General features: G+C 45.7%; 1 protein-coding gene and 1 pseudogene across 2 annotated transcripts in view; one reads left to right on the top strand and one right to left on the bottom strand.

Annotated features, from left to right (window-relative positions):
* Positions 1 to 5,045: 5,045 nt before the first annotated feature.
* LOC123821152 lies at positions 5,046 to 6,376 on the bottom strand (annotated as a pseudogene).
* Positions 6,377 to 6,455: 79 nt separating this feature from the next.
* ANXA11 (annexin A11) overlaps positions 6,456 to 14,461 on the top strand; it is a 45,985-nt gene continuing 37,979 nt past the window's right edge. Inside the window, exon 1 of one of the 2 annotated variants that reach the window (XM_045842055.1) lies at positions 6,456 to 6,789. In XM_045842055.1, the coding sequence (XP_045698011.1) occupies positions 6,471 to 6,789 (319 nt within the window). In that variant the 5' untranslated portion in view covers positions 6,456 to 6,470. The remainder of the gene's footprint in view (positions 6,790 to 14,461) is intronic. The other variant, XM_045842056.1, reaches the window with a different exon arrangement.

Genomic DNA, 14,461 nt, shown 5'->3' with positions numbered 1-14,461 from the left:
GTAGATTGAATGCTGGCCTGTGACCCAAACGGTCACCAGTTCGATTCCCAGTCAGGGCAAATGCCTGGTTGTGGGCCAGGTCCCCAGCTGGGGTGCACGAGAAGCAACCACACATTGACGTTTTTCTCCCTCTCTTTCTCCCTACCTTTCCCTCTCTAAAAATACATAAATAAAATCTTTTAAAAAACAAAATAAACACACAGTCTGCCTCCTTTTTCCAAACCAAGCCAGTTTGAGAATACACCAGTCAGAGATAACTGACTTTCAGATAAAACAGAAGTCTGAGGCTCAGCCTTCCCCATCACAGTTCAGCATTCCAGGCACCTCCCATTAATCTGTGCCTGACTGGGCAGGTCTCTGCAATTCCATCAGCCGTGCTGCCGTGTTTCCCCAGGCATGTTTCCCAGCGGGTCTCCCCTTTCTTCCCACAGCTCTTATTCCAAATCCATGTGGCACCTCCTTACACTCCAGACCTCATGGCAGGCTGATGGGGGCCCTTCCACCCCCTTTCAATCCACATGGCCACATTCATGGCTGGCTGCCCCAATTTTGAATGCTGACCCGAGGCTCCCTACATGACTTCATACTTGGCACTATACACACTGAATGTCACACAGGCCTTTAACCTGGTGGCAGTGTTACAGGGTGCAGCCAAGAGGGGGGACCCCAAATGAGCATTTAAAATGGGGTCCAGAACTCAAGGTGTCTAGGAGATTTTAGGATGTCTTCACCCCCCCCGCCACCCCAGGGTGTGGGTTGGGGGAAGGGACAAATGGAGCAGGGCCTTTGAGAGCTGTTTTGCATAGCAACAGCCTTGCAGCTACCCTCTGGTGTGGTCATTTAACATATCTATAGCCTTTGGCTGGTTGCTTAGATATGTTAAATAGCTGTGGCCATGCTCAGAGCCAAGGGAATGGAAGTAACTTCCCCACCAAGATGTAACTAGGGGGGCAGGTCTTCCGAGTTACAGTGCCTGCATGGGAGCTTGGAGAAGATTGGCTCCATGACATGGGGCCACACCTGCCCAGACTCATGATGGCAGCCCAGTAAAGCTGGAAGGGTATGAGTTCTGGCATGTGAAGCCGAGTGTGAGAGGAGTCGGAAATGGGGCTGCAGAGGAAGATTGGCGCCGGGATTTAAACCAAGATGCAGCAGCCATTGGAGAGAATCATGCACAGCCCTGAGAGAGAGAACCATGCGGCCTGGACAGAGTGGAGACTCCTGCAGCCCTGAGAGGGAGAACCACGCAGCTCTGGCAGAATGGGGACTCCCGTGGCCCGGGGAGAGAGGACCACGTGCCTTTGCCAGAGTGGAGACTCCCGCAGCTTTAGAAGGGGGAACCACCACCTGGTTTTAGCAGAGATCCCGGCGACTCAGCTGAGGGTGCCGGAAACCCAGGGAGGTCTCCCAGTCGAGATGGAGTACTAACTGGGAATAACCAGAGGACTGCCTGAGCCATGGACTTCTATTTCCTTTCCTGAGATACGGTACTCTGGACTGAGCAAAGGGGGAAGGAAGGAAGGACTGTGTCTGTTTGTGGGTGTTTTAAGGGACTTTGGGATTTTTGATAAAGACATTAGGTCACTACTTTAAGTTAGTATAGCATTAAATAAACATTTCCTTTCCTTTTCACGAATCTCTGGCATTGAGAGGCGTCTTTCCTCTGGCGGCAGACATAACGGACCTGGGGGCTTCTTTCAATAATAGTATATCGTCCCAGACCCCCCCTTGTTTGTTCTGTAACAGCAGCACAGCTTCCCTTCAAGAAGGACAGAGCTATTACTTGCCATCATCATGAAAAGTACCTTAAGCCATATCATCTGCTTCTCCCCTTCCCCCAACCATGAGCTGGTGAGGGGCGGGGAACATGCTCTGTACCCTGTTTTAGTCTGAAATGGAAACTTTATAACTAAAAGTGGTTCATGGCACTAATCATGTCCTAGGGCAATACTTTTCCCTGACAAAGGTCAATCTTTACCTTAATTGAAACTGTTGTCTTTTTGCATCTAGGACAATTATCCTATATGTCATCCTAATTTCCCTTTTTCCAGATCCCTCAATGCACAAATGACCACAAATCTCCTCATTGTTATTATTATCCTGTTAACCCTGTACCTGCCTATGTAAAGGAAGTATGTATCTATTCATTTTACATTTTATCCGATCCCAGAGGTTCCCACACTTTGCTTCCCAACACTTCCCTAATCTATAGCTAATGAATTTCAAGTAACCACCCTTGCATCTTCCCCTTTGATTCTGATATATGAAATAAGTGGTAAAACTACCTTTTTCTGGGGCATTTTCTCAGTCTGCTGAGATTTTGTTTCCCAGCAATTGTCAGTTTGGCTCAAATAAACTCATAAAAAGTCTTACAGGTGTGGGTGTTTCTTATGTTGACAGGGTCTTCAGAGCATAAGCTCCCCATCTCTGTATTGGCCAGTGCAATGTTAAACTTTTTTTTTCTACACTACAAGTTGCTGCTTATTGTTTAGGACAGTGCTCACAGGAAGGTGGACAAAAAAAAAAAAAAGAAAGAAAAAACTCACTGGGGTTCTAGTAACACAAGAATTAAAGGAAGGTAAGGTAGAGGAGTCGTTCTTCCTCTCCCCAATAATGTTTGTATCAGTGCTGAGGAGCAATGAAGCAAGAATTACTTTATGGACTTTTATAAATAATCTTGATGATTTTATAGATGAGAAAACCAAGGTTGGAAGAATGCATCACTTCAGCTTCAAGATAGCAAAACTTTGGTCCCCTTAACAGCTACCACTGTGCACACCGTTTTATGATTTTCAACCATTTATTTTCAACAAACATGTGTTAACCCTGAACTGGATGGGAACAGCATGTGGGGAAAAAGACTTTAGACTTGGTGTTCAAATATTTGGGTTCAAGTTCTGATTCTGATCCATGGAAGTTGATAGGAATTAAAATTCTAACACCTTAAAGCTGCTTTTTTGGGATATTAATTTTAGCTGTTTCTTAAGAAACACAAAGACTCAAAGAGAACCTTTGACCCTCTCTACCCACTTTCCTGTCCAAGAGATTAAGACAGAAATCTGCTTCAGGATGGAGATTTTAGATTGGGTGCTGCCTTAGCTTGATATGAACTGAGTATGGTAAGGTAAACGAGGGCTTTGGACAGGTGCCTGTCAGCTAGTGTTTCTAGTGTTGCCTGGCAAGGATTTGCCTGCCACACATGTTCCCCTCTTCCACAACTACCTGTAAAAGGCCCACTCACACTTCTGAACTCTAATACCCCTCCTCCCTCCTTTGTTCAAAATGTCTTATACATCCAAGGTCGCCTCCCTGTCTTTTGGATTTTCATGACTATGTGAATTCCCCATGAGTATGTCTTAAAACTGATTTTCTCCTGTTAATGTCTCTGTGAATTTGATTAGCCCAGCCAGAACATACAAAGTAGGAGGAAAAATATTATCTTTTTTTATAGCCCCCACACTATTAACTGTTCTGACCTTGGAAGAGCTCAGTTCTGAGGCAAGAAAATGACTGCTACTTACAGAAGGAATTCTACCCTAAATGACTTAATATTGTTTAATGTGGTGATTAAAGAACTATTCACTCAGCCATATAAAAAATGAGTCATTCAAAGAAGCTTGCTTTTGTGGCTGTGGCACTGATGAGGGGGGTACACAGGGGGTTTAGGTAGAGGAGTTGTGCGGGCGGATGCCAGGTGACCGTGGCAGACAAATCCCACTCTCCCCGCACCCAGTAAGAGCGCGAGGAATGACAAATGCTCCCTTAGAATGCTGCGGGTTAGGTGAGGGCTTTAGGCATGCGCCGCAAGTCCCTCCAGCTGCTGCACCGACCTGGCGCCCGCACAAGAGTAATGACCATGGTTTCCTCTAAGTTGCTCTGAAGCCTTTGGCCTCAGTTTCGATCTCACCCGCCCACTAATCTCCAAAAAAAAAAAAAAAAAAAAAATGCAATCCAGGCCGAGAAAAGAGCCACGCCTTGGGAGAGGCCATGGCAGACCTCTGGGTCCCCAGGGCTCATGGTGGGGCTGAGGCTAGGCTGTCAACAGGGCTAGGCTCTCTCTCGCTGAGTACCTGCTCCCCCATCAGACTGCTTCAGCCCAGTACCTGCTCCCCCATCAGACTACTTCAGCCGACAGCTTGTTTCCCGTGCCACCAGCTGCATAAAAGTAAATAGGACCAGCTGTTACTGCTTTTAACAGCCCCAAGTAGGCAACAATGAAAATAGCCTTTCCTAAAGAGCTAGGTGATAAAGAATATTGACACACGATGGCACATACTGTGCAGTTGTTAGGAAGAACCAAGTTGATCCAGCTCCGCTAGGGTGGCCCCTCTAAGATATAGTGTGAAAAAGCACATTGCAGAAAAATACTACAAGGCCGCTTTGTAAATACTGTATCTACATGAAGATACGCACATGCATGCACATATGCACAGATAATTTGTTGCAGAGAGAAAGATCTGGAAGGGCACACCTAAAAAGTGGTTGGGAGACTGAAGAGTGAATCTCAGTTTTAAAAAATATTTTATCACAGGATAAAATGTCCTTTTTCCAGGAGCCCATCCAGGATACCACTTTACATTTAATTTTCTTATATCCTTAGTCTTGGCTTGGCTGAGACAGTGTGTCTCTGACTTCCCTTGTTTTTGGTAACTTCCACAGTTTTAAGGAGTATTGATTAGGTATTTTGTAGAGTATTCTTCAACTGGGAATTTTCTCATGTCTTTTCATGATTAGACTGGGATTTTGTGTTTTGGGGAAGACCACACTTGTACATACTATTTAGTCTTTTTTTAATTAAAAATCATAATTTATTTTTGTAATGAATTTCTGTTATGTAAAAGATGGCACTTGAATCAGCAAACATTATACACAGCTATTTTTAAAAGCTATCTATGTTTATAAGATGGGTGTTTCTGAAATATAGAGAAAAATGAAATCTTGCTTTTCTGAATGTCTACTACATTCAACAAGCTAAAATACTCTTCTGAAGAGCAGCTTTATAATTATTAGAAATATTTTTCTACCAGACACTTTAGAATCAGATCTTAGTAACCTTCAGAGAGGATAGTTACACTGATTCCTGGATCATCATTTTCAAGTTCTTTTTTTTTTTTTTGGTTAAGATTTTTATTTATTTTTAGAGAGGGGTTGGAAGGAAGAGAGGGAGAGAAACGTCGATGTGAGAGAGAAACACCCATCAGTAGCCTCTCCCACAGGCCCCCAGTGCCCGGAAGGCACCGAACCAGGAACCCAGGTGTGTGCCCTGAGGGAGAATGAAACTGGTAAACTTTCACTTAGCCAGACACCCAGCCAACCGTGCCACACCAGTCAGGGCTCATCTTCAAGTTCTTTATTTCCTTCGGTAATACATCTGCCACATGCTTTTTCTCAGTTTCTTTTTCACTTATGAGAATACGAATGATTTTTCCCATTGATTTTCTCTTTGGGATGTGAATTAGTAATGGTTTCTTTCTAAAGCATGTGGTAGGCAGTTGTAAAACTTTTCAATTCTCTTCTTGTTTTCCTCCATTTTTTCATTTGTCATCTTTAATAGGAAGTTGATATATATTACTTCTCTGTTACTATCAGTTTTTCCTTACGGCTTAATGGAATTTAGCCATGTGTGCTCCGGCCAGCCGACACAGTGTTTCCTTTTCCCACTGTTAGGCCAGAGCTCCTGAGACCAGAATCTATGGTCACTTAAATGCAGAATCTACGCATCTCTGCAACAAGGGGCTCGAATGTCAAAACGTCAGCCCTATTCACTTTTTTCAGCGCTACAATTACATCATCTTTCACAGAAGGTTGGTGTGTAACTAGTAGCCAGCAACAGTTTTGTTTTTGAACCTCAAAGCCATTTATATTCCCATCATGGAGGAAGATGTGGCCAGCGCAGGAATTGGAGGTAAAAAAAACTTGTTTTCGATTCAGGAGCTGAGCAAGCTCAGCCACATCGTGTCCACACTGCCCTTCTGGCCGAGACCCACTCTGCTGAGACTTCGCCTTCCATCTCCAGCTCTGCGCTGCAGTCCACGGGAGGAGGGCTTTAGGGTCTGTGCTTTCACCTTTCGCTCTCGCCTGCTCCTGGTGGCAGCGGTATTGAAGACTTATTCACCGTGGGTGTTGGCCTTGGTCACCTGGCTGAAGTAGTTTGTCAGATTTCTCCATTATAAAGCTATTCTCCCCACCCCTTTCCCATTTCCGTACTGTTGTGTGCCCTTATTAATGCAGAAAGTTTTCTTTACTTTAAAGAGAGTCACTACCAATGGTATCCGAGGCCTGGAGGGGGTTTGGGGAACCCCCTTCCGTTGAGCGGGGCGCCCAGGGCGGCACCGATTTCCGGAGGTGGAGAGCTCCTCGCAGACCTCGGTGTCATCGCGGAGTCCTGCCCTGGGGTCCTAGGAGCGGGAAGGCCTCGGCTTCCTCTTTCATGCTACAGGAGGCAGGTCGGAGTCTCCACCTGGGCCAAGATGGCTCATACCTGCGGGCGGTGCCGCACTCAGACCACGCCCCTCGAACCTCGAGCCCCGCCCTTGGAACGAGTGGCTCCGCCCCAGGGCGTGAACCCGAAGCGCCCTCGGAGTTTTCCGCCCTGTTGGCCCCTCCTCCCGTCCCGCCCTGAAGGCTGTGGTGCCCTCCGGTACCAAGTGCCCTCCCTGAGAACCGGAGAGGGACAAAACTGCAGACTGACCCCAGGTGCCGCGCCCAGGACGCCTGCAGACACAGCTGCTGCTTCCCGCGTCCCCTTTCGCCCCTCGCGGCACCTCACCCCTGGTGGCCAGTTGCTAGGTGAGTGAGGGTCCCCAGCTCGCCTTACGGCTTCCTGGTTGCACAGCATGGAGGTGGGAAACAGTGTCCGGCTGGCCCGGAACGAGCTCCATCTACTCGCATCTCTGCATCAGCTCGATCAGCTGCGGGGACTGCCCTCCCAGTGGGCGCCCCCTTGGCTGGGGCCTCGTGACTGCGCTACGCTGCCAGGGACAGGGGTTCCGCGGGCCTGGGTCGACTTGGGACTGGGTGATCCTGTGGCCAGAAGGCGACTGGCTGGTGTGAGTCTTGGCCGGTGGCCCCGTCTCCTCCGACTCAGCTGAGTTCTGGAGAGTGTGTGTGCCCTTCCGGGAAAGGCTTGTATCAAGGAGAGAGCTGGTAGAGGAGGCTGCCTTCCGGAACTGGGAGGACACAAATTCCTGGGAGCTGCTGCTGTTGGAGTTTATTTGTAAGGCACTTGATTAGAAAGAATGCAGGTTTCATCCTGGGTGCTGTGTTCACCTGTATGTTTACCTTCTCTGCCGTTTAATCTTCTTCAGCCTTGGCCACAGTTTCAGGGAGAGATTCTTGGACTTTTATCTCCCCTGGGGCCCCAACTCAGTCCCCTAAAGGCTTAAAAAGGTAGAAACTGTGTCTGTGTCTTAAAGGAGAGTTTTGGAGTTCCTCACCTAGAAACTTTGGAGGGCAGAAGTTAAGCTAGCCTGTACTAGCCTAAGCAGGGAACAGACTGCCTGGGACATTTCTGTCCCCACCCCTCTAGTCAGTGACATTTGTGGAGATGGGTGTTTAGGACACACCCTGGTTATAGAGGTAGCTAGCTGCTCCTGTTTCTCCAGGCCTTCACTTTGTTCCCTGCTGCCCTGACCTGGGCATGGAGTAGCACTGTGAGGGGTGAACCTCTGCCCTGCCCACACACAGGAACAAAAAAGCTTGCAGGGCAGGGCCAGGTTGGGTCCAGGAGCTAAACAGGCAGGGCCTGTTAACATTGCTCACCCCTAACTGGCTCTCAAGTTCTTTCATTCCTTCCTTGTTTCAGTTAATTGTTGGGAATTCCAGGAAGATTAACAGGTACCCTTCCTTCAAGGCACCTTCTGTTCTGTGAGGTGTTCCCTGATGAGAGTGGTTAGGTGAGGTGTCAAAGCAGTTTGTTGTCCTGGCATTGGGCCCTCACCTTGGGCATCCCTCCCTAATCTTGTCTCCTACTAGTCTCCACGCTTTTGTTTTCTCATCTTGAAAATGGGGGTGTTAACAATACCTACCTCACAGGGTGATTATGAGGATTAACTGAATATATTTAATAACAGTACAGCTCAGGCAGTGACCTGAGCAAGCGGTGACTGTTATACCTGTGTGTCCCAGGTAGGTGTCACTGAGATTAGACATAAAGCTTACAGTAAGGCCTTGTGCATAAGTAATCATCTGTATCAGTGATAATATAATTGTAATAGCTATCACTCCCTTCATACAGCTGAAAGTCCCACTGAGTTGAACTGCTCTTCAGACCTGTCCCTCTCTCTTAGTTCATGCTGTTCCATGCTGTTCCACCCTCCTGGGATGCCTTCCTCCACTCATTATTGACCACCTTCTGTCCATTATTCACCACCTTCCCGGGAATCATCCAAGTGCTTACTGGTGGCTGGAAGGAATAAAATAGGCTGAAAGCCCACAAAGCTTTGGTACTGACTGACCCACTTCTTGGTACTGGCCTTTTGTAATATTTGTATGGCCACATGGCTTATCTCTGCCCATTCTTTTGTCTCTGCAGGGTGAGGGCTGTTTCTTACTTATTTTTTAGTCTTACAGCACCCAGGATGGGCCTTGCCTAATGTGGGTGCTCAGTAGATGTTGGCTGACTGAAAGAGGCAGGCCAGGGAAGTAAAGGTTCCCTGTTGTTAAAATGTTAGACCTTGAGGTGGAAATGAGTCCAGACTGAGTGGTGGAAATAGGAGCTGGCTGAGAGGTCAAGTAGGAAGCCCTTTGACTTCTTTAGGTAGCTAGGGCAAGGGTGACAGAAAGGGTACATCCTGGATTGCTGTTCCTAGAAGGGGAAGATTGATTAGTGAGGCCTTGGTCACGTGATCTGGAGGAAGCTGTGTAGTTTGGGATGAAGGAGTGAAAGCTGAGCCAAAATAGGTTAGTGTGATTCATTTTGAGAATTCACTGAAGGATAGAGAGAGAAAGAAAAGGCTGGTGTGAGCAGGAGGTGAACGTAGAAATGAAATATCTGTGCTGCTTGTTGCATGTTCAGTGGCCCTGGGCCTTTCTGGAGTTCTACCTGCTTTCTCTCTCTCCTTAGCTGCTGTCTCCCTGTAAGCCTGAAGCAGTTACTGGCACTTGTTGTGTGGGACACTTGGGGGAGAGTCTGTATGTGTGTGTGCCTCACAGTCATAGCCAAGCACATTGACACAGGTTTTTCTGGATTTTTCTCTATAACACCCTCTGATCTCATTTCCCTGGAACATCAGGAATTTGAGTGACACCTAGATAGGAAAGGTCTTAGAAGAAAGGAAGAAGCTGAAGTTTTCTTGGTGGGATTTTACATTTTTAAAAGGAGTTGCTGAAGTTTGTAGCATATCTAAATAACCACTGAAGCCATACATTTGGTCTGCTGACCGTACTCCTGAAATAAAGGTCTGATGTAATATGTTTGGGGGATCCTAACAGTACAGCCTGCAGAGACTAGTCACAGCTGACCATGCTACACTGATGTGAGAACTTAATGGGGGAGGGCAACCAAGGAAACAAGACTGAGCTCATTTGTGCTAGGTGACCTGGGACAGGCCATGCAACTAACCACATAGGCTCTCAGTGTTCTGGGTGGTAAAATGTCTGCCTCCTCAAATGGTTGCTTGCAGTAAGAAGATGTTTACAGAAGGGGTTTGAGATCTAGGAGGGGGTGGTGATGACAGTGGTGGTACTGTAGGTGTGTTACTGCAAGGAACCTAGACGCTAGGAGTGGCATATGCAGGTGGTTTTTCCCTGGCTCTGTGATCACTTAGTATCTAGTCTTCTAGGTGCTTGTGCTCCTGCAGGTCCCACTGCCTTTGCAGAACAGAAGGGAAGGATCACTCCTGAAATTGAGAGGGAAGGCATGTGTCCCTGTCCTTACACCTGGAGCTGAGGAGAGGCTGGCTTGGAGCACAGCTATGAGAGCCATCAGAATGAGGGGGAAGAAGTTAAGAGACTTTTCACAGGGAGGTGGAGGGAGCATATGGCAGATTAAGCCCAGGGAGTGGCATCTCTGGGGAAAACGATGAGTATGTGGGGGAGGCTGGTGATAGCAGATGTGAGCTTGTTGTGTCTACCTAAAAGGTCACAGTTATTTTTAGGAAGTGGGTGATGAGACTTGTTGAACTCTGTATTAGGTTGTAACTGATGTCAGAGGCATGGTGAAATGAGGAACTCACCTGGAATAGCTGATTAAAGAAGGGAAGATGAGCCTGTAAAGGAACCAGAATAAGAGCAGTTCAAAAGGGGGAAGGGAAACCCAGACATTGTTCCACCCAGAAGCTAGGTGAGTCTGCTCCAGCAGTGGCCATTGCTGCTGCTGCTGTGGGAAGTGATGTGGAGGAGATTGGTTACCTTCGTGGCCACTGCTTTTGTGGGATGATGAGAAGGAGGAATAGCAGGAGGTGATGATCTGAGGTTACTAAGTATAGACAAGCTTTGAAGATTTTGGGGGCTCTGAAGGGGAGGAGGAAGAATGGGTGGTGCTAGAGGAGGATGGCCTTGAGGGTTGTTTGTTTCTGCTCCTTAACCCATTCTCCTCCATTTCTCCTGAGGAGTTAGCCATGTGGGTGGCCTGCAGTCGAGGATCCCTCCCTCTTTCCCTCTCTCTCTCCATGTCACAGAGACACAGTCACCTATAAAACTTTGCATGTTTCACCGAATGGATTCACAGTGTGTATTCTACTCTGTAGCTTGTGCTTTCCATTACTTTATTATGGACAGCAACTCTGGGTTACTGTTCTTCTACATCAGTGACAGGTCTATGTTTAATGTTCAGATGTACCATAACTTACTCAACTTTTCCCTTATTGATGGGTATTGAGACTGTTGACTATTTTTAAAACTTGGAACAATGTTGGAATAAACAACCTATAGGATCCTAACTGGAATTTCATTGAATTTATTTATTTATAAGGAAAAGTTGACATTTTTATGATGTTAAGTTTTCCAAATCAGGGACAGATTACAGATCTTGTAATATGTCTTTGCTAGATGTTATGAATGGGATTCTAACTGCATAGGCTGAATTTGTGTGGGTAGATGGAGGGAGAGAAGGAGAGGGGAAGAGAGAGAAGGAATTTTTTGTATCCCTTTTATTTTTTTAAGATTTTATTTATTTATTTTTAGATGGAGGGGGAAGAAAGGGGGAAAGAGAGGGCAAGAAACATCAGTGTGTGGTTGCCTCTCACACCCCCCTCACCGGGGACCTGGTCTGCAACCCAGGCATGTGCCCTGACAGGGAATCAAACCAGCAACCCTTTGGTTTGCAGGCCGTTGCTCAATCCACTGAACCACACCAGCCAGGGCTTCTTTCTTTCTTTTTTGTGTGTGTATGTATGTTTCTTGGCCATTAATTTCAACCTTTATTTTTTATTCATTCCTTCTTTTGGCTCTACCAAATCTATATTTTATTGCTCTACTGTTAAGATACACATTGGTTCATTTATTTTTAGCCTTTATAAAACATAAAGCTCCACATTTTCTTTAGAGTACAGCTCTAGCTAGTGGGCTTTTGTATGAAATGCTTACCTTTTCATTGCTTTCTAGTTATTATGTAGGTAAGTTTTGATCCAAGAATTATTTATAAGATGGGATCCTGAATTTCTGAGTAGTTTTGTGAGGGTGGAGTATGATCATATTTTGTTGTTTACTCTTTTTTTTTTTTTTAAGTATTTAGAGAGGGGAAGGGAGGGGGAAAGAGAGGGAGAGAAACAGCAATGTGTGATTGCCTCTTGTGTGCCCCCTATTGGGGACCTGGCCCACAACCCAGGCATGTGCCCTGATTGGGAATCGAACTGGTGACTCTTTGGTTTGCAGGCTGGCACTCAATCCACTGAGCCATACCAGCCAGGGCTTGTTGTTGACTCTGTATTCATTGTGTTATAATTAGTGAATGTGATTAGCAAAATCTTTTTATTGAACTGTATTAAGATTTTCTTTGTGGACAACTACATGATTAATATTAAAAGGTTTCATGGACATGAAGGAAGACTATGTATTCTCTGAGGCACAATTTTAGATTTATCTGTTAATTTGAGCTTGTCCAATCTGTCAGATACTGACTGAGATGTGTATCAAAAAGTCTCACTATAGCCCTGGCTGGCGTAGCTCAGTGGGTTGAGCGCAGGCCTGTGAACCAAAGGATCACCAGTTCGATCCCCAGTCCAGGTCACATGCCTGAGTTGCTGGCCAGGTCCCCAGTACAGGGCACATGAGAAGCAGCCACACATTGATGTTTCTCTCCCTATTTTTCTCTTTCCCTTCCCCTCTTTCTAAACATAAATAAAATCTTTAAAAGCAAGTCTCACTATATCTTTTTGTTTTTTATTTTTTAACTTTTTAAAAAATTGTTGTTCAAGTATAGTTGTCTCCATTTTCCCCTCAGCACTCCCCCTACCCCTGCCATCCCTATTTCCCACCCTTGATCCTTTTTTTCTTTCTTTCTTTCTTTCTTTTTTTTTTTTTTTTGAGTGAAGCTCTGCTTACATTTTTTCTAGCTTTATGCGTTTGGCCTTCATAGTTTGATGTATGCAGGTTTATCAAGCTTATCCTTGTGGTTTGCACCCTGTGTCATTTGTTGCTTATTTAATGCTTCTGGCCATTGGCCATAAATTCCATATTATCTGTGTTTAGGAGAATATATCACCAAGAATCTGGAAGAATCCCTCCTTCTGTACAGTTCTAAAATTAATAGATAAATGCATTTTATAAAAGAGTAAGCAAGAGGCTCAGACATCTAGAGGCAGGTGTCAGTCACCATCAGGGTCATCCATGTCCCTTTAGTTTCAGTTTAGGCTGTGGAGTAGACAGTAGTCGTGTCTCCCCCACCTGTTTCTCAGCTCTGCATTATTGTGAGCTTCCCCGCTTCCCCCCACGACTGTTCCAGTGGTTCGCCTGCAAACCAGATCTTTAGGAGGGACGAATAAAATGAGATTTGCATGCAAACCCCAGGGTCAGGCCCGTGTACCCCCTTTTTTCCCTTTATGGTTCCTGCCTGCTTCCTTTATGTTCAAGGATATGGCCCGGTTGCTCTGATTGCAATGAATGTTTCCTTCCTCATTTGTAGCAACAAGATGGACTTTCTCTGTTCCCCAAGTGAAATGACAAAATGTATAGCTAGTACACAAAAAGGACCCAGGGCCATACATATGTCAGAGGTAAAGACTTGGGCCCCCAAGTCTGAGGCACTTTTTTGTACCGTATTTTAAGTCACATAAACTGTTTAAAGGGACTGGAATGGCTAAGCCTTGTACTATGAGATCCTAGTGAGTAGTTTTCCAAGTTCTGTTTTTCCAGATGAAGGCAAATGACTGAAAAATGGCTGGGAAAATCCCTCAGTTTGCTGATGCAGGATTATTGAAAAGTCATGTCCATATTTTTAATGTTAATATTTTCACTTCTGGTTTTTCTCTGTGTTTATCTAATATGTTTTTGCCTAACCCTTAATTTCTAACCTTTCTTTCTCACTTAAAAAAGAAAGTGTTTCTTTTGTAATCAGCACATCACTGGTGTGGGGGAGGAAGAAAGGGTGGTAGAAGCTTCCTCACTTAAAAAAAGTTTCTCTTGTAATCAGCATGTGGCTGGGGGAGGAAGGCTTGCAGAAGACGATGATGATAACAAATTGAAGATGGTGGCTTATGTTTTTGGCAGAAAATTCAGAGAATTCAGACTGTTAACATACTGGATATTCTTGATTTTATTCCTTGCATTTTGTTTTCTGTTTATTATTTATTATACTTGAGTGTTATTTCTTTCCTGATTGCTGCTCTCTCGGTTAAGTTTCTCATTTCCTGTCCCTTCCCCTCCCCTCCCCCCCGCCTGAATTACGGTTAAGTTTTGGTTATGAATTAAGAGAGGAGTCTATCTTTCTTTTATAGAAATGGGAGGGTTATTAAGTGTCTGTTCCATGAGGTTGTCCAGGCACCACACTCCATATGTAAAGTTGCTCCCAGCAGTCTCTAGGGCGATGGTTTTCAAACTTGAGCACGTATGAAAACAACTTGGAAGGCTTATTAAGACGCAGAGGTGGACCCCAGCCCGAGAGGTTCTGATGTAGGAGGTCTGTGGTGGTGCTTAAGGATTTTCATTTCTAGTAGTGCTACCAAACCAAAAATGGAGGTTTGGCTGTCTGTCGCCACAAAAAGCCAAACTCATGAGGCAGGTGCTGATGCAAAAGGAAAGAGATTTATTCAGGTGCCACACAACTTGGGTGCGTAGTGGACTCCGGTCTCAAAGACCATCTCAATCCTGTTCAAGCCCACAGTTCTTACAGGGATAGGGAGGGGAGGACTTTTTTTCTAATCCAATTATCATTCTAGCTTTTGGCCTGTTGTGGGGCGAGGGCGGGGGCGGGCGGGGGGCGAGGGCGGTCGTATGCATTCATCTTTATAGCTTTCCTGGCTCTGGGGCCGTGGCCATTTGTATCTCTAGCTTTCTGGTGTGCTCAGCATAAGAACCTCGCTGG

This window comes from Phyllostomus hastatus, unplaced genomic scaffold (assembly GCF_019186645.2).
Source record: "Phyllostomus hastatus isolate PE091 unplaced genomic scaffold, TTU_PhHast_1.1 phas_contig_38, whole genome shotgun sequence".
In the NCBI taxonomy this organism is placed as follows: Eukaryota; Metazoa; Chordata; class Mammalia; order Chiroptera; family Phyllostomidae; genus Phyllostomus; species Phyllostomus hastatus.
This window is presented reverse-complemented; position numbering and strand designations above follow the sequence as displayed.